This window comes from Tenrec ecaudatus, chromosome 14 (genome assembly GCF_050624435.1).
Source record: "Tenrec ecaudatus isolate mTenEca1 chromosome 14, mTenEca1.hap1, whole genome shotgun sequence".
Classification (NCBI taxonomy): domain Eukaryota; kingdom Metazoa; phylum Chordata; class Mammalia; order Afrosoricida; family Tenrecidae; genus Tenrec; species Tenrec ecaudatus.
This window is the reverse complement of record NC_134543.1, coordinates 47,887,531-47,914,731: the sequence shown is the minus strand read 5'-3', so window position 1 is coordinate 47,914,731 and position 27,201 is coordinate 47,887,531. Positions and strand designations below refer to the sequence as shown.

The 27,201-nt window shown below is 37.0% G+C and overlaps 1 protein-coding gene across 2 annotated transcripts in view; it reads right to left on the bottom strand.

Moving 5' to 3' along the window:
• Positions 1 to 19,575: 19,575 nt before the first annotated feature.
• Positions 19,576 to 27,201, bottom strand: part of EXOC5 (exocyst complex component 5) — a 171,062-nt gene continuing 163,436 nt past the window's right edge. For both annotated transcript variants that reach the window (XM_075531821.1, XM_075531822.1), the window contains exons 15-18: positions 25,150 to 25,236; positions 22,037 to 22,145; positions 21,634 to 21,849; positions 19,576 to 21,062 (exon numbers count right to left, since the gene is read on the bottom strand). In XM_075531821.1, the coding sequence (XP_075387936.1) occupies positions 20,874 to 21,062; positions 21,634 to 21,849; positions 22,037 to 22,145; positions 25,150 to 25,236 (601 nt within the window). In that variant the 3' untranslated portion in view covers positions 19,576 to 20,873. The remainder of the gene's footprint in view (positions 21,063 to 21,633; positions 21,850 to 22,036; positions 22,146 to 25,149; positions 25,237 to 27,201) is intronic.

Below are 27,201 nucleotides of genomic sequence, written 5' to 3'. Positions count from 1 at the left end.
GACGGGGGACTGATTTTGCCACCATGACAATGCACCTGCTCACGCAGCCATCTCAGTGTGCTAGTTTTTGGCAAAAAACAGCATGCCTCTCTTGGCCCACGCACCTTACTCACCTAACCTCACTCTGTGTTATTTCTTTATGTTTCCATGAATCGAATGAAGTGGGACATGAAAGGACAGTGATTTAATGATATGGAAGGGGTGAAGGAAAAAATTAGGGCGGTGCTATCACCCATCCTAATAGATGAATTTGAAAAATGTTTCCAAGAATGGAATTGCAGATTTCACAAATACATTAATGGAGAGTACTTTGGATGGTAATAAAGTTGTTTTGTAAAAAAATTAAATACATAACTTTGTAAGAAATCCCATTTTTGGAGGCGTAACCCCTTGTTTAATTGTAAATCAATAGTTTCAGTATTCACCAAAAGATGTAACCTAGGAAACTTAGGGTCACCTTTGACTCCTTTTCTGCACACTGCACACCTGCCCATGAGTTGTCTTAAAGACAAACACCACACACAGATGTATTCATGCCATTCGTCTCCTGAGTTTTCAGTTTTTCTTTGTTGCCTTGATGATAAAGCTTAAATCGATTGGCATACATTTAAGACTCTGGGTAAAATAAATCCTAACCCAACCATACCACATGTACTTGTCCCTCTTGGTGGACTACATGCACCCTGAGCTAAATTCCCACTGCAGTCTTCCTTTGTGACTATACCAGTGGCCCAGGCCTCCATGCCTTTGTGCATTTGGGTCACTGCTGCCCCACTTTGTCAAACGCTCCTTGCCTTTGAAAGCACAGTTGAAGTGGGACCTCTCTGATGGAACCCTGAGAGGTAATAGATCAAAGTGGCTGTGGCTCTGGAGCCCCGAGGAGGGGAGGATTCTGACTCTATCACTTTGTATAGCTTTAGTAAAATCATTTCATGTCTCTGTAGCTCAATCCCCCCCATCTGGAAAACATAGGTCAATGCAGTACCCCAGGTGCCCGGGCAGTGTAGTGGGCTGGGAGTCGGGTTTCTAAGCACAAGGTCAGCACTCTGAAAGCACCAGCCCCCCCTAGGGAAGAGAGATTACACTCTCCTCTTTTGTGAAGATTTATGGCCTTGGAAAACCCACAAAGCTGATTCTATTCTATCCTATAGGTTTCACTAGGGCTCACAATGAACGCAATGGCAGACAGTTCTGTTTTTGGTTGTTTGCTATCAGTACCTAGCTGCAGCCTTATAGTTAAGAAAAACAGAAAATGGCCTGAGCCAAGTGCCTGACACATTCAACCAACCAACCACCCCCCCCCCACTACCATCCAGTGTCCTTTCCAGCTCATAACAACCTCATCCGGGAGCATAGAACTGCTCCCTAGAGTTGCCCAGACCATAAATATGTACTAGAGCAGAAAGCGCATCTTTTCCTAAGGAGTGGCTGAGGCATTCCAATTGCTCACTTTGCTTCATGCAGTCCAATGTGTAAGCAACTACACGACCAAGGCTCCTGCCCGTAACTTCCAGTTTTTATCTCAGCCTGCCCTCCGTCCTCCCTGGTCTGCAACGCCGCAGCCTAAAATACAGTAACAGCTCACTCTGGGCTATCATAGACTCGGCCCCATTCTTCGAGTCCAGTACTTACAGCACTGGTTTATTCACTTTGCAGCGAGCCCCAAGTTTGAATCTATCTCTGTGCTTTACTGACACGGCAGGGTTGTATCATTCCTCCATACTCATTGAATCAGTATGCTGAGCATATACTGCGAAGCTGGACTACATGAAAAAGAACGCAGCATTAGTCATAGAGAAAGCTTATTAACAACCTGTGATATGCAGGCTATTTAACCTTGTTCCCTGAACTTGAAGCACTTAGTGATGAAGATCAGTACAGATTACACTTCAACATAAGGAGAATAAAAATACTAGACCAATACGCTCTACTCTCAGAGTTGATTCTGACTCACAGCAGAGTAGAACTGCCCCCTGGAGGTTTCTGAGAGTGCAAACCTTTCCTGGAGCAGACAGCCTCATCCGTCACCCATGGAGAGACTGATAAGTTTGAATTGCTAACCTCATAGTTCACAGCCCAATACTTAACTCACTTTGCCACCAGGGTTCCTTGGCCCAATAAGCAACACCTTAATAAACAAAGAAACTATTGATATTGTTAATTATTTCGTTTTACTTGGATTCAAAATAAATTCTCACGGAAACAGAAATCAAGTGATGTATTCCATTGGGCAACTCTGCTACAAAGACCTTTGTAAAATGTTAAAAAGCAATGTTACCTCCAGAGCTAAGCCTCCCGTGCATCTGACTCAGCCTCACGTGATTGTAAAAGCTGGACAGAAAATAAAGAAGATCAAAGAATTGATTCCTTTGAATCATGATGTTGACAAAGAATTCTACATTATACTATGGAATGGCAGGATGGACAAATTTGTGTTGGAAGTATAGTTAGACTGTTCCTTGGAAGTGAGGATGGGGAGACTTTCTCTCACATTCTTTGGAGACCAGTGATTACGAGACACCAGACCTTAGGGAAGGGCATCATGCTGGTAAACTGTGGTCACCAGAAAGAGAACCTTAAGATGGATTAACAAGGCCTGGTAGGGCATGATCAAGGGCAATGTAACAGAGAGGAATTACTGAAACCCAAATGAAGACTGAGCATGATAGTGGGACAAGAGGAAAGTCAAAGGAAATAGAGGAAAGAGCTAGGAAGCAAAGGACATTTATAAAGGTCTAAATAAAGGCATGCACATATGTAAATATATTTATATATGAGGATAGGGGAATAGATCTGTGTGCATATATTTATAGTTAAGTATTAAAGTAGCAGATGGACATTGAGCCTCCACTCAAGTACTCCCTCAATGCAAGAATACTTTCTTCTATTAAACTGGCATTCTATGATGCTTACCTTCCCGACACAATAGCTTCAGACAAAGCGAGTGAATAAGCAAATGTGACGAACAAAGCTGATGGTGCCTAGCTATCAAAAGCTATAGCATCTGGGGTCTTAAAGGCTTGAAGGTAAACAAGCGGCCATCTAGCTCAGAAGCAACAAAGCCCACATGAAGCACACCAGCTTGTGCAATCCCAAGGTATCGAAAGGATCAGGCATCGTCAGAACAAAAAAATCTCTTTGTGAATGAGGGGGGAGTGCGGAGTGGAGACCCAAAGCCCATTTGTAGACCACAGGAGATCCCCTTACGAAAAGGTCTCGGGGAAGAGACAGCCAGTCAGGGAGCGATGTAGCAATGATCAAACATACAGCTTTCCTCTAGCTCCTAAATGATTCTCCCCCCACCCAACTATCATGATCCCAATTCTACCATACAAATCTGGCTAGACCAGAGGATGTACACTGGTAACAGATAGGAACTGGAAACACAGGGAAACCAGGACGGATGATCCCTTCAGGACCAGTGGTGTGAGTGGTGATACTGGGAGGGTAGAGGGAGGGTGAGTTGGAAAGGGGGAACTGATTACAGGGTCTACATATGACCTCCTCCCTGGGGGACGGACAACAGAAAAGGGGGTGAATGGAGATGCTGGACAGGGCTAGATATGACCAAATAATAATTTATAAATTATCAAGGGATCATGAGGGAGAGGGGAGTGGGGAGGGAGGAGAAAATGAGGACCCGATGCCAGGAGCTTAGGTGGAGAGCAACTGTTTTGAGAATGATGAGGGCAATGAATGTACAAACGTGCTGTACACAATTGATGTATGTATGGGTTGTGATAAGAGTTGTATGATCCCTAATAAAATGATTAAAAAATAAAAAAATTTTTAAAAGACGAATTAACAGTGGTTGCAACAGTGGGTTACAAAATTGGCACAGGACTGGGTCTTGTTTCGTTCTGTTATGCACAGGGTTGCTATGAGTTGGAAATGATTCAATACTTAACATTTTTAAAATGACTAGTGAATGACATGATTGCATATAGGATTGAAAAATATCCAGACATCTTGAAGGAGTTTACATACTTATACATGATAAGGATAAAAAACTAGCATGGTTTGCTTTCTTTCCCACTTTAACGGGGAAGCTAAATTCTCTAATTCACAGTCACACAATTAGTGACAAAGTCAAGAAGCACACCTGACATTTGTATAAGAGCCGTATCGTTTTATAAGATTTGTATAAGAGCCATATCTTTTCATTAAAACAGTTATTTTTCATGTCAATTTGAAGATATATATAATACTGTAGGAATGGTGTTCAACCTGTCAATCAGGTTACAGTCTAATGTTGACTGCGTGTGAGCATGGTCTTTTCATAAGGAATGTCCTGGGACCACCCCCACCCCCATGGCACCCTGCCTTTACTTTCCTCCTGGAGAGCATGCTAGGACCTGCCAGAGCCCTGGAGATGCATCCACCACCATTGGATCCACAAGACTTTGTACCTACTGGCCTGATATTCCTGCATTCTGAATCATTGCTTGTGACTGTGTGAGTATGGAGAGGGGCTTATGGAGTTGAATTAGACTGTGCTGGGTTATTTTCCTTATATATAAATCTTCTTGATAAAAAGCTCTTTCAGAGATATATATGAGTGTCTCTGGATTTGTTTCTCTAGTCAACCCAGCCTAATACAACAGTATAAGCCACTGAATGCTGGTAACATTAGGAAAGGATTGGTTCTCAGATTTTTTCAACTGAACTCTGACATTACTTTCCCTCTTTGTGCTATTTGACTCGTCTATCTCTGATATCATTATAAACTCTTATAATGTCTGTACTCCTTTACTTTTACAATTGCAGTATCTTAGCCCTAGCAGGAAATCATATACAACTAACAAGGGATTGGAGTAACGTGACTCACATGAAGTCTGTATTACCTGACATGCATTTTTTTAAAGTCTACAAAAATGACACTTGTGCAAACATTTTTCTTTTTAATTTTATTAGTAAAAATATTCTATTTGTATTCAGGGCTTAATGGTCATATTTCTATTCACACATTAATTCCTCTGATGTACTCTATCATTAAATAGCAATTAGTTATTGTAGCAAGGATATATTATAGAAACACTAATGGTATGCATTTCAAGTTTAATGCCATCAAAATTTAATTTTCCTTTCCCTGGAATAAATATTTTACCCTCCTCAATCCATGTTACTACTCAACCCAGCTAATGTTTAGTAAAACTTTCAGTTATTTGAGGGATGAAATTATGAGTGTCATTTTTATCATTACCAGTGTTCTGTAATGACTTACTCTTGCTCCTTCAAGTTGGTTGTAAAGCCAAAACCATGGTGGCCAAGTCGGGTGAGGTGGTCATTCTCCCGAGTGGGCCAGGAGGGAGGCCCAGAATGGGATGATGGAGCACAAGTGGGGTGAGGAGGTCACTATCGTTCAGTTGAGAAGTGAAGTGCAAAGGAAGGGGTATTGGTAAAATAAGTAAATATACAAAGGAAAGATGGCAATCAAAGTTACTTATTGTTTAAGATTTACAAATATACAAGGTGAGAAAACTGGAATAGGACTTTTGGTATTTGATTCAAATATATCAATGTGAGCTCATTAATTAAATATAGTTATAAATTAAGTATAGATATAAAAATGCATATGTAGGAGCCTAAGAGTTAAATGCTTCGTTCATAACAAAAATGTTGGTGGGCCAAATCCATCAGCAACCTGCTCCTATGGACTAAAACCTCGAAAACTCTATGGGGCAGTGGTGCTCTGTCCACTTTATCAAAATTGATTTAATGACGCACAACAGCATACCCACACGTGTCTATTTAAAGCGAGTGTATTCTATATGTATGAGCACACACACACACACCTCTACCACTGTTCACTGGGAAAGAATGAAAGTAGTGGCACCGCCCAATCATAATGAACACATCTCATGCCCAAATCTTGGCTTCTAACTACCCATTTTCACTGAAAGGTGGAGAAGTGGCTGACTGGTTCCAGAGTTGGGCAAGGCAAGTACAATATAAGCATGGTAAGTGTGCTAGCAGTATGAAAGTACTTAAAGTAAAAATAAATAAAATTTGTTAAAAAGAAAGCACCTAAAGTATGATGGAAGCATGTCAAAAGTCTCGGGAATCGGCTGGAAAGGGATCCATTAGCTAAATCTAGGGTGAGTCAAGGTACAAAATAAATAAAAAGTCATAATCCATTGGATAGTCAGCCATAAAGCTACCAAATTCAGTACTGTTGATTGCCACTCACAGCAATTCTACAGAACAGAGTAGAACTGGCCCTGTAATTCCTGAGATTGTAACTATTTATGGAATAGACAGTCCCATCGTTATCCCAAAGAGCAGCTGGTGGCAAACACTACACCACTAGGGCCCCTGCATATTCACGGCGATATTAATAAATTAAAATTTCCATTAGACATAGTATGTACATAGCTTCAAAGTATCTCCTGTACATGATTACAAAGGAAAATACAATGGAAATGCCTGAAAGGTAACGGAGTGTGAGTATTAAGTGTCATCAGAATAAGGACATATTGAAACAGAATAATTTCTGTAATAAACCTGACAGAGTCGTACAACCTCATCTGATTATAGGAAAACAGGCAAATACAAATTTAAGGACCTTTTGTGATGCATTTGGCCTAGAATCTAGGCCAGGAAAGTGAAGGGAAGACTCGGACTTCCACAGTGAAAGTGACTATGGGATGTAATTTGGGACTGGGTTCTGTTAAGTATTATTGGGACAATAGTAAAATTTGGATGGGGTCTAAGGATTAGATGGTGGTAATATTTCAATGTTACTATCCTGATTTAGATGGTTATTGTGCCTACCTAGGAAAATATGCTTTGTAGGAAAAAGATAAATTATAAGGGAAAAATATTTGTATAGTATTTGCCTTGTTTCTTTTTTTTCCCTTAGAAAACAAAAAGTTTTATGTTTTAATTCAGAGTTGGTAATGGAACTAAATGAATTTTAGAAGTATAATTTTAGTTATAGTGAACTTAATGAAATTATGTCTATATAGTACGTTATTCATAACTCTTAATTTTCCACTACCCAGTAATTTTTCATACATTTTCAGACTCTGATTTAAATACACACATCCATATTAATTAGGATAATCACATGTTCATAGGTCTTCTTCAGTGGAAAGATATGTTGTTTGTTTGAATCCCAAACAAAAACAGAGATCCCCTGAAACTCAATGCCATCTAGTCAATCCTGACTCATAGGGTTTCCAAGGTTATAAATCTTTACAAGAATAGCTTCAACTTTCTCCTACAGAGCGACTGGTAGGTTTGATCCATGCACTTTGCAATCCAAGGTCACCTCTGATCTGCCTTGTGGATTATCAGGCTGTAAACCTTCATTGGAGCAGAAAGTGTTTTCTTTCTCCCATAGAGTGACAGCTACATCCAAACTGCTGACTTTGGGGTTAACAGCCCAATAGTAACCCATTATGCCACCGCTACTCCACAAAAATGTAGAAACTATGATTAAAAAACAAAAACACACTTCTCCCCCATGTGGCTAAATTTGAAAATACATTCTCTTGGAGACTACTGCAGTAAAATCCGAGCAGTCAACTGGACTTGCCTTTATTTTTCTGGGCCTACAAAGTTTTCCAACTTTGACAGGGTGTAGTTTACTGACCTTCCACTGACTGTAAGTTTAAGCTTCAGTGTCCCTTCTCTGACAGGCTTCCCACTTTGCACAGGTTGCAGTTTTTACTGGAACACAGAGGCACTTGGTAGGATTCCTTATGAAGTATTTCCACTCATTTTTCCCCCACCTTATTCTCTGAATAACCAAACTCACTGCCTTCAAGTCGATTCTGAGTCATGGTGACCTGCAAAGTCAGGATAGAACTGCCTTGAGACTAACTCTTTTCACTAGAATAGAAAGCCTCTTCTTTATCCCTAGGTATAGCCAGTGGTTTCAAACTGCTGAGCTTGTAATTAGCTGGTCAACACAGAACCACTTCATCACCAAAGCTCCTCTTCTCTAAATAGCACAGAACACGTATAGACAGGACAGGAATGTGGTTTCAGTTGTCTTTAGGCCACCATTGTCCAAATTCCCTTGGAAAACAGTTCACTGGGGGCAAAAGCCACAATGAGCCAGAGCTCAAAGGAAGCAAAGTTGCCCACAGTATAAAATGATAGAGAAGCAAAAGAGATGGTCTCATTCAAAGGCACCTACCTAACTTAAGGCACCTAATTTAAGATTACAGGAATTTTAGAAAACCTTCCCATCCCCTAAAGTTTAGTCTAAAAAAATCGATTGCTTGGAATTGATTCTGTCCAAACTTCAGGTTGTTTATTAGTGAGATGTACTACAAAGGGGACATTTTCTTTAAGACTACCAACAGTGAAAAAAAGTCACGTGGGCTATCAGTGAAACTAGCATTTGCTCATTCCATACGTCTCCCTCCATTCTTGCCACCTAGCGTCCTCGTAAGCCATCAGTTACTGATAATGCCAAGGTTTCACTAATTTCCACTGACTGTACTTCTAAGAGGCTTTTTAAGGTAAACTTAATTCGGGTCACACTTTTAAATTAAAAATGGCTCAGTTGGATGCAGACTCTTACATATTAGTATCTTGGCTAAAGCAAATTATGTACAACTTAAAAATATGTTGCACAGTACAAATTAATATAGAAAAATACATGTTAGCAGCATACAGTTGACCATGTTCTAATCCGCTTCACCTGCTCGATGTTAGTGCAAATAATTACATATTTGTAATGCATCGCTGCTGTCTAGCACAAACCTACGCTTTCTGAATGAATGACTTTTCTCTGAGGTGGTTTGCTATTTGGTGTAGGATGTGCTATATTCCTATTTAAGATGGCTTGGTATGGTGTGGCACACAGCTACCTTGTAAATCCCCAGAAAATTGAACAAGTGTGTTTAATTCTTTGTCTATCATCCCAAAGCAGTTATTTAATCACAAAAACTGAAGTTCACTGCTACCTTCTAAACAAGTGGCAAAATATATATGGCCTGTCTTAAAACTATACATTTGTTATGCCTGGAGTTAACGGACTAGTAGTTTCAAATCACTAATTAATATTCTTCTTAACGAAGTTTATCTCTCACGCACTATTGAACTTTCATAAATTAAGGGGAAAAATAATGTTAATTAGTGGTAGAAATAAAAGTTTAGAGGCAAATTAAAAAAAACAAAGCATACAATTTTTTATTACATCACAATTACTTGTTGCTAATCCTACTGAATCCATTTGGTACATTTTCACTTTGTGGCTAGATGTCAAGTCAGTGCTGACTCACGTGAGTCAGACTTTCTGTTGCCTCCATACACAGAAACAACACCTGTTCCTGTGCCTCATCATTGTTGCTATTTGAGTCCACTGAGGCAGCTACTGCAGCAATCTATCCCCAAGGCCTGCCTCTTTTTCACTACCACTCAACTTTACCAAACATGATGTCCATCTCCAGGAACTGGTCTCCTCTGATAACATTGCCAAAGTAGTCAAAAAGTCTCCTCATCTTTGCCGCTAAGGAGCGTTCTGTTTGTACTTCTAAGACAGGTCTATTTGTACTCTTGGCAGTTCAAGGACTTTCAGTATTCTTCGCCAGCACCATCATTCAAATGCACCAATTCTTCAAGTCTTCCTAATTAACTCCCGACTTTCACCTGCATGAGGTAATTGAAAATACCATGGGTGCACCTAAGTCCTCAAAGTAACAACCTTGCTTTCAACACTTTAAATACTTCCTGTGCAATAGAGGAAAGAACTAGGAGACAAAGGGTATTTCTAGAGGTCTAAATACAGGCATGTACATATGTAAATATACTTATATAGGATGGTGAGGAAATAGATCTACGTGCATATATTTATACGTTTAGTGTTAAGGCAGCAGATGGACATTAGACCTCCACTCAAGTACTTACTCAAAGCAAAACACTTTGTTCTATTAAATTGGCACTCCATGATGCACACCTTCCCAACATGATTGCTGAAATGTGTGCATAAGTAAATGTGGTGAAGAAAGCTGATGGTGCCCAGCTATCAAAAGATATAGCACCTGGAGTCTTAAAGGCTTGCAGGTAAACAAGCAGTCATCTAGCTCAGAAACAACAACGCCCACATGGAAGAAGCACACCAGCCTGTGTGGCCACGAGGTGTCAAAGGGATCAGGTATCAGACATCAAAGAACAAAAAGTCATATTATTGTAAATGAGGGTGAGTGCAGAGTGGAGACCCAAAGCCCAGCTGTAGGCAACTGTACACCCCTTTACTGAAGGGTCGTGGGTAGGAGACGAGCCAGTCAGGGTGAAGGGTAGCAATGATGAAACATACAACTTTCCTCTAGTTCTTAAATGCTTCTCACCCCCACTCCCCCAGCCAATTCAACCTTACAAATCTGACTAGACCAAAAGATGTATATTGGTACAGATAGGAACTGGAAACACAGAGAATCCAGGACAGATGACCCCTTCAGGACCAGTGGTAAGTGGTGATACCTGGAGGGTGGAAGGAAGGTGGGGTAGAAAGGGAAAATCGATTACAAGGATCTACATATAACCTCCTCCTTGGGGGATGGACAACAGAAGAGCGTGAAGGGAGATGTTGGACAGTATAAGATATGACAAAGTAATTGATAAATTATCAAAGATTCATGAGGGAGGGGAGAGCGGGGAGGTAGTGGGGAAAATGAGGAGCTGATATTAAGGGCTCAAGTAGAAATTAATGTTTTGAGAGTGATGATGGCAACAAATGTACAAAGTGCAGTGCTTGACACAATGGATGTATGTATGGATTGTGCTAAGAATTGTACGAGCCCCAAATAAAATGATTTAAAAGATACTTCCTATGCAGATTTAGCTAATGCAATGCATTTGATCTCTTGCTTCTTGCCTCCATGAGCATGGATTGTGGAGCCACACAAGACAGTATCCTTTACAACTTCTGTCTTTTGGATTTTGGTCTTTACATTGAGTTGTAACCCATACTGAAGGCTGCCGTGCTTGTTCACCAGCAAGTCCTCCCACTTTCAGCAAGCAAGGTTATGTCATCTACATGTGGCAGGTTAATGTCTGTCTCCAATCCTGATGCTGTATCCTTCATACAATCGTTGCTGATTATTTATTCAGCATATAGATTAAGTATGGTGAAAGGATACAATCCTGACATACCCCATTCCTGATTCTAAACAATGCAGCATCCCCCTATTCTGCCTCTTGATCCATGTCTATGTTTAACACAAGCACAATGAAGTATTCTGGATTTCCCATTCTTCTGACGGCTACCCAGGGTTTGTTATGGTCCACAGAGTTGAATGCTGCTGGAAAGTCAAAATAAAACACTGCTCCGGTATTCTGTGCTTTGAGCCAAGATCCATCTGACATTAGCAATGGTGTCGCTTGTTCCATGTCCTCTTCTGAATGACTGAATCCAGCCCGAACCTCTGGCAGCTGTCAATGTACTGCTGCATTCTCTGGATGATCTTCAGCAAGATTTTACTTATATGTAATGTTAACGATATTGTTCTAGTTTGAGCATTCTGTTGGGTCACCTCTTTGGAATGGTTATAAATACGAATTTTTTCCAGTCAGTCAAGTAGTGGTCTTCCAACTTTCTTGGCATAGACGAGTGCTTCATCAGCTTGTTGAAATATTTCAGTTGGCATCCCATCAATTCCTGGAGCCTTGTTTTGAGCTAATGTTTTCAGTGTCGCTTGAACTTCTTCAGTACCATTGATTCTTGATCATGGTACCTCTTGAAATAGTGGAATGCCAATTCAATCATTTCGGTACAGTAACTGTGTATTCTTTCCATTTTCTTTTGATGTTTCCTGCAGCATTCAATACTTTGTCAGTAGAATCTTTCAATATTCACTTTCATCTTCACTATAGTGTTAGCCATTCAAAAACTGCCAATTATTGAACCGTGCTTGCCTGTCATATTGAGTGAAGACCACTCTATAGGTGAATGGTCTTCACGGCCATTTGTCAACTCTTCCTTCGAAGCTGCTTTGGATACTGCTCCTGGAATGAACATCTGGTGCCAGAGATGTGGGCAGGGGACAGCAATTACCTCCGCAGCAGCTCTCAACTAATAACAGACATGGTTGGATGGGCCTAATCAGATACTCCAGTGTCCAATCCGTTTCTCCAAATCTGTACCGTGGAGGCAGCAAAGGACGCCATCATTATGCTGAGTGTATAGAGCCTCAGTGAGCAGTAACAGCAGAGAAGTGGTGTCTCAGAATACATGTACATGACTTAATGCTGATCAGGAAGATGTAAAGAAACTTTTGAAAGGAGTTGTGAAAGGCAAGGTGGTTTGTGAATTTGGGGGGCAGGGGGTATTTTCTGCTTACTCACAAATTAAAGACAAACCTAGTATTTCAGGTGCTTATTGCTATGAAATTCTTGACAGAGGCAACAAAAAAAACTAGTATCAAGGATTGATGGTATAAAGGAAAATATGGGAAACTTTTAACAATTCAGAAAAACAGGATAAGACAACAAATTTAATAAAGAGAAATTTAAAAAATGAACTATAAATTTCAGAGCTTACATAATAGCAGAAATAAACAACTCCTTGGAAGAACATATAATTAAAACAAAAGAAGAATAGCCAAACTAGGAAAGTTTTGCAATTGTTCCATTGAAGAACAAATGGAAAAAAAATTAACAGAGCATAAGGGTTCTACAGGACAGCATCAAAAGAAACAATACAAAAATAATTGGAATTCCAGAAACAGAAGAGAGGAAACCAAGTCCAGAAGAAATTTTAAAGAAATGCTAGGAAACTTCCCAAATATGGAAGATGAGACTTTCACCCAAGATTATCCTCCAAAAATTTCCTGAAAATACACCAAAATGTATCATAATTGAACTTTCCAGAAACTATAATTTTTGAGAGCAGTATAAGGGAAATGTCAATTACAAAGGAAGCTCAATCAGGCAAGTACCAATTTCTAACCAGAAATTATGCTTAGAAGACAATAGGGTAACACAAAGTCTTGAGAACTGTCAACCAAAAATAATAGACCGTGCAAAATTGTTTTTGAAAAATAACTGTGAAAATGAGATATTCCAAAACAAATAAAAATTATGGGAATGTGTAATCTCCCAAGCGGCCCCACAAGAGTTATTAAAGGAATTTTCTAGAACACCAATGACACCAGGCCCAAATCCACGTTGTTGACACTGAACCACCACTTGAATATATGTAACAATAAATGTATAGTGTGATTGTAGGGAATTTGGGCTACAAATCAGTAATGTATAGTAACATAAAAATAAAAGGGGGATAACAGGTACAGATGTTTAAGGGAGTCTACATGACTCAATAACTTTAAAAAAAAAGGAATGAAAACAGTATTTAAAAAGAACTCAGCATCAAAGATAGAGGTGAACAAAGATGCTATCAATCTAAGAAAAATAAAACGAAATGTCTGAAATACATTCTTCTCTGTCAATAATTGTAGTGAATATAAATGGATTAAATATTCCAGTCAAGAAACAGAGTGGTAGAATGTACTAACAATATATCACATCCATATGTTGTTTGCAAGAGGTACACTTTAGGCACAGTTGTATACACAGATGAAAAGCCAAAGGTTGGAGACAGGGGACAATGAACCAAGCATGCAGTAATACAGAGTAAGCAGGAGTGGAATATTAATATCTGATGAAAGGCTTTAAGTAAAATTTTATCATGAGATCAAGAAGGGCATTATATGCACCACTTCTGATAATAGAACTGAACCAAAGAATAATAAAGAAATCAAAGACCTGAATATTTGGACCAAAGGGATAGACAGAGCACGGCACTCCGTAGTAGCAGAGTGCACATTCTACTTCATTGTACACGTATTCACTAGACTTGTTTTAGGGCACAAAGCAAATTTCAGTACATTTAAGAAGACTGAAACCATAGAAAGCATCTAATCGGGTCATAATAGAATGAAGCTAGAAATCAACAGGAATAAAAGACACTAAATAAATTCGTGGAAACAAAGTAACACTAAAATTAAAAAATCCAACAAATTATCATAGAAATCAAGTGAAATTAAAGAGATACTTAGAACTTTAAGAATATAGTTGAAGAGGTAAATATTAATGTTTTATTGAATCTTGATCCTAGAGTACACATCTAAAATCTTGCATGACAAAATAGGAGCGATGCTTACTATGCTTTGCCACAGACCTAAATATGATAGTTTTATTAATGAAAAGCACCTGTGGTGTTATCAGGCATCAAAAAACAAAAAATCATATTGTGTGCTCACCTCCCTGATACAATCGCTGAGGACAAATGGATGCATAAGCAAATGTGGCAAAGAAAGCTGATGGTGCCCGGCTATCAAAAGACATAGCGCCTGGAGTCTTAAAGGCAAATAAGCAGCCATCTAGTTCAGAAGCAACAAAGCCCACATGGAAGAAGCACACCAGTGTATGCAATCACGAGGTGTCAAAAGGTAATCAGTTAACAGGCATCGTCAGAACAAAAAAATCATATCTTTGTGAAAGAGGGGGGAGTGTGGAGTGGAAACCCAATGCCCATCTGTAGGCAATTGGACATCCCCTTACAGAAGGGTTGCAAGGAGGAGATGAGCCAGTCAGGGTGCAGTGTAACACAGATGACACATAAAACTTTCCTCTAGTTCCTAAATGCTTCCTCCCCACCCACTATCATGATCCCAATTCTACCATACAAATCTAGTTAGACCAGATGTACGCTGGTATAGATAGGAACTGGAAACATATAACCTCCTTCCTGGGGGATAGACAACAGAAAAGTGAGTGAAGGGAGGTGTCAGACAGTGCAAGCTATGACAAAATAATAATTTATAAATTATCTAGGGTTCAGGAGGGAGTAGTAGTGGGGAAGGGGAAAATGAGGAGCTGATGCCAGGGGTTTAAGTGGAGAGCAAATGTTTTGAGAATGAGGGCAATGAATGTACAAATGTGCTTTACACAACTGATGTATGTATGGATTGTGATGAGTTGTATGAGCCATCGATAAAATGATTTTTTTTTTTTAAAAAAGAAAGAACAGCACCTGTGGGATTGAGTTGTGAGTTGGCCTACTTGATTTTTTTCACAGGCCATTTTCGTTTGGAAGAGTAACTAATGGATAAGCTATGGCTACTTCAACTTAAGCAATTGGGTGAATTTTTCCAAATAGTGTCTGTCACTTGAAATGAACTGGTAGTGCTTGTCATGAAAAAATGCAAGTTACTATGCAGAAATTAGGATGATGTTGAACACTTTCTTGCTACCAGTCCTTCTTAAGATGAAAAAGTGATATTAACAAATGTGAAGTTTTGATATTCTGTAATGTCAAATGCCAACATTTATATTACTTGTTGAACCAACATCTTGCAAATGATTTCACTAACAATCCATTATAAGTACATGAGTTAATTTTAATGTAATAGTACAAAAAATTTAATGATGTGGTATGAGTTATTTTGACTAATCTTGAAGAAACTATCATTTGTCAAGTTTCAGTGTTATATCAAAGTATACTCAGTTATCTAGAATGATAAAATATTTTTCTCCTTGTGCCAAAAATATGCCCTGAAGTCATCCTAAAATCAAACATTTAAATAGTAAACACCGTCTGAGGATTATGCTATACTGGTCTATATAAGGTGAATTTACAATAGATATTTAAAAAATTAGACAGAAACTTTGTGGGGGCAAGGAGTTTGATAGTGAGGGGATGCAAATAGTTGTACAACTTCAAGAATGTAATCAGTGTCATTAAATTTTACATGTAGAAACTATTAGTGTTATGTTTTAGTATGTGTATCAACATAAAATTTCCCTTTTTAACTCTAAAAAATTAAAAACTACCAATGCACTAAATATTGCAGAATTTGTAAACTTACGATATTTAGCATATTCTGTTGTTGAAGGTACAAAAATACCGGTTTTCTCATTTCTTCTATAATAGTTTTTATGACATTTGTAGAAATTATCTGGCCTCTATTGTGAAAATGATGAAGTGAACAGTCCTATAACTCTTTAAAATAATTATTCATCATGAGCACCTTTTCATAGACAAACTTCTATTTGGTCCAAACTTAATATTCAAGCAAAACTTCACGATGACTTATGAAATTTTCAAAAACAAATTTAAAAAGAATGACCACACAATGGATAAAAACACAAAACACTAACCCATAGACAAATTGTATAAACTGTGTGTAAACTGTACAGCTAGTAATAAAGTACTGGAAGCAAAAGAAAATCATATCAAGTAAAACTAATGGACTCTTCCAAACTAGAGGATCTATTTAATGTCACAAAGCAGTGGACAAGTTTTGATTTAATCAGAAAGATTTCTGTTTTAATCTGAGTATTTTATTAGCTCTAGATCTTGAACATGTCTCATGAATTATCTTATGTTCAAATTTAATACCGCTCTATATGGAATCAAACTGAAAAAAAGGTATTTGAAAGATTAGACAGAAACCTTATGAGGTTTAAATGGTAGCCAACTCATAAGGTTATTTTGGAATCAAATGAGACAATGTAGGTTTTGGATTTAAGTCACTAAATATAGCACAGTGGCATAATGGATTACGTGTTAGGCTGCCAACAGCAGGTTCAAAACTATTAGCTGCTCCTTAGGAGAAAGATGAGACTTTCTACTCCTGTTAAATTATAGTTAGAAACAGAGAGGCAGCTGTACCCTGTCTGTCCTAAAAAGTCACTACAAGTCAGTATCAACTTGAGAGCAGTTGAGTAATATTTTTGGCTGTTTGGACTTCATGTAGGACTATTTGAACAATACAGATTAGTTTTTCTTCCAGAGTACAGTACTTCATCAGCTAAGTAAATAAAATGATAAATCACTATTCTTTATCAGTATTATAGAAGACTTCAAGTAGAAGTACTACAAGAACTAAATGTAGTTAATTAGATGAAGTACATAATGCACTTCACATACAGTTATCATTAGATATTAGAATTCAGCTTCTAGGACACATTGCACACTTTTGAGAAATCAATGGACAATGTATGAGCAAAAAAACAATATATTCAAGCTAACAAAGTCTCTCTGACATGAAGTTCTCTTTTAGTTAACAGGACTCTATGAGCTGAGTAAGCACTGCAGGCTTTTGCCTATTCAAGCATTCCTAGGTAAACTTAAAAGCTCCCAACAGAGCTGCCCCTATGAATTCAAATGCCATAAGTCTTTACTGGAGCAGAAAGCATTATCTTTCTCCTCCAAACAGCTGGTGGTTCTAACTGCTGACCTTGTGGTTAAGAGCCCCAAACACAACCCACTAGGCCACCAGGGTTCCTCAAAAACCAAAACGTGACTGCCATTGAGTCAATTCTGACTTACAGTAAACTTTTAGGACAGGGTTTCTCAGTCTCTAACTCTTTACAAAAACAGAAAGCCTCACCTTTCTCCTGTGAAGCAGCTGGTGGTTTAGAACTGGTAAACTCGTGGTTAGCAGCACAATACCTAGCCTACTCTACCACCAGAGGTCCATTACCTGGGCTACTAGGTACTACTTTATAAAGAAGAACCCTTAAGAGGTTTTGTGGCATTTCAGAAACCAAAGTCTCTTTATTTAGACACTTACAAATATTTACCATCTTAAGTGAAAAATAATGTTTTAAGGAAGCAGTACAATGTTTATTTGGAATTTATCTATTTACTAATAAATTAGTTCAATGTGGACCCAGATAGTGAAATCTTTAAAAAGTAAAAGGGGAAATAAAAGTCTAAAATATTATCATAAGCTATTTTAGAAACTCATTCAAAAATATGTTAAGTTCCTAGGTACCTGCAACCATGGTGATCCTCAAAAGAAGTCAAAAATTATCTTGGAATGGTCCTGAGTGGAAGATTCAAATGGCTTTTATCTTAGAATTATTAAACCCCTCAGGACAAGTGGTGGAGTGAAGGTGGGATCTTAGAATTATTTAACCCCTCAGGACGGGAGGGTGGAGTGAAGGTGGGATAGAAAGGGGGAACTGATTACAAGGATCGACATATAACCTCCTCCCTGGGGGATGGACAACAGAAAATTGGGTGAAGGGAGACGTCGGGCCGTGTAAGATATGGCAAAACAACAATAATTTATAAATTATCAATTGTTCATGAGGGAGAGGAGAACGAGGAGGGAGGGGAAAAAATACAAGGGCTACAGTAGAAAGCAAATATTTTGAGGATGATGGCAACAAATGTGCTGGACACAATAGATGGATGGATTGTGAGAAGCCTATGAGCCTCCAATAAAATGAATTTTTTAAAAAGGCAGATGCTACACTGCTGATACAAAAAAACAGAAATAAATGAATAGTGAATATTTCTTTTAATTACAAAAAAGAATTATATATAAAGGCTACTCATCTATTTTGGTTGACTATCACTTTCAGAATCATAGTTTGCAGAAGCTAGACGACCTTGTTAGGCTTGTGTTCTGTATTTCACATTCTGTATACATAAAATATTCCCTCTACATGTGAATGTAATGTACTCAATTTTGGAAGAAAACAATTCACAGTATTTTAAATTCTAATTTAAGTATTCAACAATTATTAAATAGTTCATGATAGCTCATCAAGAACAGTGGAATATTACAAAAGTTCCTCCTGTTACGTATAGGATCAAATTACTAATATACCAAGCAAGTTCCAGCATCTCTACCTAAAATTTTACCAAATACATAATGAAAAAAAATTACTTCATGATAATATTAATTTGGGGCAAAATTTTGAGATAGCTTTCAATGTGAAAACTTCTTTAAAAGACAGATTATAAAGAACACATATTATAATTTCACAGAACATTATTCTTAGAGAAAAGCAATGTTTAAATATCTACTTTTAGTTATAAAGTCAAGTCTTTCTTTAAAAAAGGACTATTTAAAATATTTAAATGAAAATGATTTATAGATTTCAATATGAATGTCTTGAAAATATAAAAATGGAATGAAATGACAAAAAAAAACAAGTAGAGGGAATTTATTTATTGAGCAATAATGGTTAACACTTCTAAATTAAAAATTCACTTACGAGTTCTCTTTACCACTGCCCTGACAATGGACATATGAAAAATATTGCACAGAACTCAAGCATGAAAATAATTATGTAAAACATTTATGCAACAGTATATACACTATATTCTAAAAACAAACCCAAACAAAACTTGATTTGCTGCTCTGACTGGAAGCATTAAAATGTTGACTTATATTTTATTTGAGATTTTTTTTTAAAACAAATTGACACTGTGTTTGTTAGAGTTCAAATGGCCAGTAGAACTACCACCTTAAAGCTGGCTTTCGGTAGCAGAGGTGTAATCTGAATTCACACCAGTGCTTTCTAAAATGGCATCAAGAATTACATATGACTTTCTTTAGCATCCAAACCTGCTTTCGCTCTCTCTTTGCCAAGGAATAGAAAACTACAAACAGCTTAGTTCTAAAGCTGCCATGGTTTCCTCGGATGCTCTGACAAACGTTGGCATACTTCATTTTCCTTGCCAACCTTGATAACACTGGGTTAAACAGAAAATGAAGAAAATTCACTTGACAGTAACATAAAAATGGTAGCTAGCTCTGGACCTGGAAGTTTCATAAATTAGATGACCATTCATAGATTCTCAGGAAAAAAGGGCAGTTTTTCAGAATTAGACAAAAAAGCCTACATTAAAATAAGGGGGGGTAGGGTAGGTAGAATGAGTGTGATATTAAAGTTTGTGTCCCTAGAAGACTATGAACAAGAATTCAATGGAAACTGAAACGCTACATGGATTTTGGAATGCATTCTTGCAGCACAAGTTTATGGAGTTTGTAGAATCGCAGCCTTTCCGAATTTCCACAGGATGTTTACAATTTTGTTTAAATGATTTATTCTGCCATTGTATTAATACCCAATAGGAATCACTTCAGAAATGCCTTGTGAAAGACAAATGACAGAAATTATTGATATGAGAAGGAACTGATTTTGCAAAGATCACCCATGAACAAATGCCATCAATTCTAATTATGTGCAGGTTTATCCACCCCATCTTATGCAAACTTAGCATTAAGACAGAAATCTTAAAGGACTGCATTGTTGCTAAACACTGTCAGTATTTCTAATCTTATTTAGACCGTACTTTCCCCTTTAAATTCATTGTAATATTAGAATAAGGTATAATGTCCTTTAATTAATGTCTTATCTTTCAGTGAAATACAAAATAAGGTAGTTTTCTTTCTTTCCTTTAAAAGTTGGCTTAAAATCTGTTTACCAAGTAAGAAATAGCAAACTTTTGTTAAGGTTTATCCAGAAACCAGCTGTATTCTCATACATTCCTAAATATCTACATAAAATATGTCATCATTTTAGTTTCATTTATTTATAACATTTTCTTGGGACAATATTTATGTTTTACCCCAGAAAAATTCAATCAACCAACTAGAGAAATTATGTGAAATCGTTAACCCTTTGAAAGAGGCAAAATATTCTTTAGGAAATCCTAAAATAAATTGATTACCAATTACTAGTGCTGAAAAGGTCTTTAAAAATTTGATTAAAAAAAATTCATTTTGCTGTACTACAGCCGTTATTAATGCAAAATGGGATGGTGATATTTCCAAATAGAATATGTTAGAGAAGAAACAAACATTAGTAATGCATCATTTGTCTTCTGATACCAACATTCTTCCAGGAGGCAAACAGTGACATGTAGTTTCATAGAATTTAAAAATTTTAAGTTCAAGGATGGAATAAAAATTTAACTTAAAGAGAAAAGGAGAAATAAGGTTAGTGGAGTCTAAATTTCAAATAAAATCTCAAGGGTAAGTATGGCTGCTGTTTGTTTCCAAATAGTCATTTTTCCATAAAATGTTGGCTGTTGTCACAAGGAATCTCCTGTGCTTTCTGCCAATGAGGCCTGTGTCAAAGTACAACACATTTCCCATGTAAATTCAATCTCAGCTGAAATGTCGAGCAAGGCGGGCAGATCTATAGTCAGCACGAAGTTGTACAAAGGAGTGAAGTATGTTCTTGTCCAGATTAGCAAGTTGTTCTCCTGAGCAGACTTGCTTTAAATTATCTGGGGCAACTACTAGAAGATTGCAAAGTGCATGCAGAGTGTCAAAAAGCTGTAATACCAGTGGGATCTGAAATGAGAGGAGAAAGAGAAAAACAACGCTGAAAAAGATATATATTAATAAGGACTTAATGAGTGTGGAAGTTCAGTAAATAAGAATTTTGAAAACTTCCTGAAACTCTTCAACTCAAAGATTTCGGAAGCTACCCTCTTGTACAATGTTAATAGTATACATAAAAATTTTTTTCAACAATAACCATCATTTATACTTTATGGACTAAGACGAGTTATTAACATAATGTGTTTTAAAGAAACAATTTAAACCATACAGAAAAATGTTAAGAAAAGATGTACAGAAAGAAAGAACATCTCATCTTACTGACAATATATATGGCAATACCCAGGCAAGTGGACAAGGCCATTTGGAACAATGGGACTGAAAAATATGTATGGCCTTCTCTGAATAAAGTACAAAGAAAAAATATGATTGGAGCAGCACTTTATGAAGGACAAATACATAGGGGCCATTTCACTATAGGTATTATAAAATTATAAAAGTGTTATAAATAAATCCATATTTTTAATGGCCTTAGGTATGTTTTTTGAATCTATTTACCAGATTGATACTTATTAGAACGTACCTTGAAATCTTTGGCACACTTCCTGTATTCAGCTACATCACAAATTGCTAACATGCCACCCATACAGCTGTAGGAATATTGTTGAAGATGCTCATAAGTAAGTCGATGAAAGCGTACTCCAAGTTCCATTAAAACTGTATCCACATTCTTTCCATCCATAGAATTCTTAATCTTTTCCACTTGTTTTCTTACATAAGCACAGACTTTAACACAGGCCTGTAAAATTTTTCTATACTTATTATATAGAAGTGTTTACCATTATAACTAAATAAAAAATACATGCAATTTCTCTTTAATCTCTAGGTATTTAAAAATATTTTAATACCATTGAAACAATGGAAATGTCAACAAAATTATTAACAAAGTAGTTATTTTCACTAACAAGTGGAATCATTTAACTTACATTAGTATATTGAATCAGAACATTGTTTTCATCTTCCGGCTTAAAATCTGTTTTCTTTTGTTCTGCAGCCAAAATATGCTTCATTTGTCCAATCATACAATTTAATGTTCTAAAGGATGGGGAATAGAATATATTTTATCCCTTTAAGTTATTTGCCTTTATTTCTATGTACCATATATACTCGAGTATAAGCTAACCCGAATATCAGCCGAGGCACCGAATTTCACCACAAAAACTGCATTAAAAATGTGCTGACAGAGGAGCTGATGCAAAGGGCTTAAGGGGAGAGCAAATGCTTTGAAAATGATTAGGGCAAAGAATGTACGGATGTGCTTTATACAATTGATGTATGTATATGTATGGATTGTGATAAGAGTTGTATGAGTTCCTAATAAAATGTTAAAAAAAACATACATGAAAAAAAAATTGGCTTAGTGTACAGCCAACTCAGTCTTTATTGAAAGTATATATGAAAATATATGAAAGTATATATGAAAATATTGAAAATATATGAAAGTATGTACAGTATATTATCACACTAAATTATTAAATATATCCCCGTAGAACATTGTGCTAATGGAAGGCTTACATTTTAAAACAGACACCAAAGAGCTCTCAGCTTTATCTTCCTGCTCAAGTAAGATCACAAAGATTCATTTGTATAATACTTTACATTTACGACAGTAGTAAAGATCTCAGGCACTTTACACTAATTTATTTCCTTAACATCTAAGGATCTTCAAAGACAAAATGATACACAGAAAATGCTTAGGAAGGTGGAAAGATGGTAAAGAACAGGCAGCTCACTATCGAACGACATGCAGGAGGAAGGACAGGAGGTACTGAAGACCCCGAGGAGAAATGAGGGCTATTCTTCCACCACAACCATCCATCCAGCTATGGGAATTAGAAGAGGCTGCAGTGACTCCGAGTTTAACATCTAAAGTAGTGGTGGGTCGAAGAAAAAAATGTTAAGGTACTAACAAGGGGATAAATCACTAAATGGGCCAAGTGACCTCAGTCTAACAATGAAGGAAGTAAAGTTAGGAAAAGGCTAATAAAGATTGGCAGCAAATGAAGACATCAAAGTCTTGAAAGCCCGCAGAGACCAGAAACTAGGAACAGGGAGAATTAAGGAGCTGAATTATAGAGGAGGTCGTGGGCAGAGAGAGGAACACTTAGGCTCAAGCCTAAGGAATACCTATGCTTGTTGAATAAAAATAAAGAAAATGAATGGATGAGGTGATGGATGTAGAAATAACCTGAGAATTAAAGTTAAAAGAAAGGTGGTGAGCCAGGGTCACAAATCCTCAATTAGATGTAGCAAACTGACACAAATGTTTAATAAACAACAGTCCAGAAAGGAATACTATGGTGTAACTAGATTATGTGAGGTTCAAAGACAAGTGTTTGGATCTAATATTATGAGAGTACTAGTCAATATATCGACATAGCTGCAGGAGAATGCCGAGTGCTCCTTCTGAACTATGACACACAGATATGGGAGAAAGGGAGGCTGACATTTAAGAGTGTTCTGGAGACCACTGTGCTGTTGACGTGTGCGCTAATGCAGAGATGTGTAGAATGTATAAAAAGACGGGAAAATGATCCAAGTTATAGATAAAACTAGAAAACAGATACTTCATTACTTCTAAAAGTAAAATATATCCAAATTCCCTATCTCAAAAAACATTTTTTTCCCGCTATTCTGAGGTAAAACATTAGAAGACATGGACTTAAGTTTTCAATAGGAAAGATTTAGATATTGTAAAGTACCAGGGGGCTTCAAAATCTTCATGGGAAAATATAATTAAAAGATTACATAATCCCCTCACACTTTGAAGTCTCCTGATAAATGCTTCTTGGCACTGATGATTATATTGTTGGTATGCTTAAATATTTATTGCCATATATACTCGAGTATAAGCTGATCCGAGTACCAGCCAAGGCACCTAATTCTTACCACAAAAACTGCATAAAAAAATGCTGAAAAGCTCAGCTTGTACACAAGTATATACAGTAAATAAAGTTTGGTGTATATGGAATCTAGTGTGCTACTTTCCAAAAACAAAGGGAAAGATCAGCTTTTAGGATTCTCAAATGCATGAAAGTCTTCAGTAGGCTAGTATAAAAAATTCTATAACATCTTTATTTTTTCCAGTTTTATTCTACTGTTTTTCCCCTTTATTATTAAAATACTTTAAAGTAGTTCTCTTGGTGCTGAAATCAATTTAGAAAGGGAATTACAACCATTTTCTTATTAATAATGAAGTAAAAATTATTTGCTATTTTTTGTAAATTAGAGTGGATCCCCAGTTTTTCTCATAACAATACTATCACTACCACGAATTCAAATGGGCATTCTTGAGTAAAAAAGAGTAGAAGAATTACATCAAACAAACGAGAAATACCCAAAGCTTAGCATGGCTGATCTTGCAAAATTACTTTTTAAGCTTTCAATCACCTATAATGAAAACAGTGGTTCCTACTTAATATGAAAGATTACTACAGGAGGATTTAAAAGAATTTTGTGGGAAAATTCGATTTTTTAACTCCATTTTCCCCATGAACTTTTGGAAACCCTTTTGTATAAAAGGTTTTTGCACTGGCAACTAGAAAGTACTTAATAAATGATAGCTATTATCATCATTAACAAATATAAATTCACGAGTATGTGCTACATATTTGGCTAGTGCCCCAAATTGATGGCAATAGCATTGTAACAATTTTTTTGTTCAGAGTTTACACCCACTAAATATGTTACTTTCAGATAATTAAAATCATTAAAAATAAATCATGTTACACGCCAATTTTTTCAAGGTGTTATGTGTGAGTGAGGGTGTTGTGTGTATTGAGGGAAGTTTACAAAAAGGGATTCATATGAACATGGCTTAAAATGAAATATAAACAATTTTACCTCCAGAAATAATAAATGTGGTAATCTAATAAGATTCTAATAGAGAATAAAAGCAATATATAAAAGCAAATTCAACTGTTAGAGTAAAATTGTGAAATTAAGATTTTTTCCTTTTAAAAATGCTTTATTGCTATTATCATAGTACTTTTACAGTTGAAAAGAAAAATCAAGAGAAAACATAAAGTTAGCAACTTGCCGATCAATGCCAGTATCCAATTTCATCTCCATTTGCTCAATTATTTCTTTTTTCTTCTGAAGGCATTCAGATAACTTAGGAGAAGAGCTATTTAATATTTAAAGGAAAGAACCCACATTATTGACAGTCATAATTTCTAAAAGTTCTTCACATATATTTTTAAATCTCATACATTTATAAGTACATTTACTCCCTACTATCTTGTCCAACATTTTGTCAGCTTGATGGCACATGTTGGGTGGAATCCAACCTGTCCATCAAGGGGTAGCCTGGTGATTCTTCCTGGAGGGTGCGGCCTTTTTAAAGAAAGAGATGGTGAAAATTTCTCTCTCGTCCTTCTCCTTTCCTGCTTGCTGGGATTCTGTATCTGCCTCCTGGGCGACTCCATGTGCCCTTGGGAGTGATTGGTGTCCCACCATATTCCCGACTTTGGATCCATGTGCCTGCACCCACAGGTCTTTGATCTCCCTGCTTTCCGCTTCTGTTTCATCAGCCTAGTTATTAGAGTCGGAAAAGGGCTTTGACCAGCATCTCCCCATGGACTTCAGTTGGGCAGTGCTGGAACCCTTCCTCGATATGAAATGTTTCCTGATACAAAGATCCTTCATATACACAAATGTGTGTGTCACTGATTTTGTTCTCTAGACATCTATGACCCCCCAAAATCTACTATTTTGTGCACTGAGGACACACATATGGCAGTAATGAATGTTGAAATGTAAGGCAAGAATTAGCTGGCTATAATGGTTAAGATGTGTCATTTTGGGCGGGCCATGATTCAGTGGTTTGGGTACTGTCGGTAACAAAACCTGGCAGTATATACCTGGAGCAGTATATCATGCTCCAATTGTGATCTGATGGGGTCACCCTCTATTTTCACATAATGACCTGATCTCTGAAATGTATTATGTTGACAAGTGAGAAGTGGGTGTGCATGTAGATACAAATTTATTTCAATATTCCTCCCAAATCCAAGCAGCATATAAATAGTAATTTAGTTGTCCTTATTCCCCAATTTGCTGGAGCCCTGAGGGTTTAGGGGTTACATGTTACCCGCCCCCCTTAGTGGGCCCTATAGTCCCCAAGGTCAGCAAATGAAAGCCATCCACCATCTGCTCTGAGGGTTATAGACTTGGAAACCCACAGGAGCAGTTCTCCCCTGTCCTACAGAGTCACTGTGAGTGGGCATCGACTCTCTGGCAGCGAGTTATGCCCGATTCAATTCAACATTAAGAACAATGAACCCATTTAGACAAAGAAGGAAGAGAACATTTAGATTTGTCATTATCATGTTTGATGGATATTCCTTAAGACTGTAAACATTTGAGTTGAAACTTTTACATTATTTATCTCCTTTATAACTAAATATCTTGATATGCAGTTGTTGGGTACTGTCACATTGATTTCAACATTTAATGACCTCATGTGACAGAACATAGCAGCCCTATGTAATTTTTCAGACTGAAGTCTTTGACTGCTCAACCATTGGGTTGAGCTACCAACCATTGGGTTAGCAGCTGAGCACCCAACCACTATGCATGCCATCAAAGCCCCTAAAATATCTGGTATAATAGTAAGAAAAGTCACCATATCACCAATTATAATAAATCCTTCAGAATAAAATTTGGAGACTAAAAGCCAAGTCAATCTAGCTATAACTAATTTATCCAAATTAAGAAAAAAATCTGATTTGATCATATTTGCCTTGAGAATACTGCTTAAATGTCAGAAAAACCAAAAACATTAAGAGACATGCAACTCTAATAGTTATGTGAATTTTTGTTGTATGGTAAAATAGCTCTTTAAAAAAGTCAGTTTTACAAGACTTCCTTTCAAAACAAATTTTTGTCAAACATGTTTATATACATTGTAATGCCCTTTAATATGGCTCTTCAGTCAGTCTATTACTCCTGAATGACCCACGTTTTCCTGATGGGTCTGGGTAAGAAGATGCTAATTGGACTGATTCAGATTCACAGTTAATTGTGACTAAATGTGTTTTAAAATGAGCCATCCTAGGGGGAGGGAAGGGATAAAGTGGAGCTGGTATCA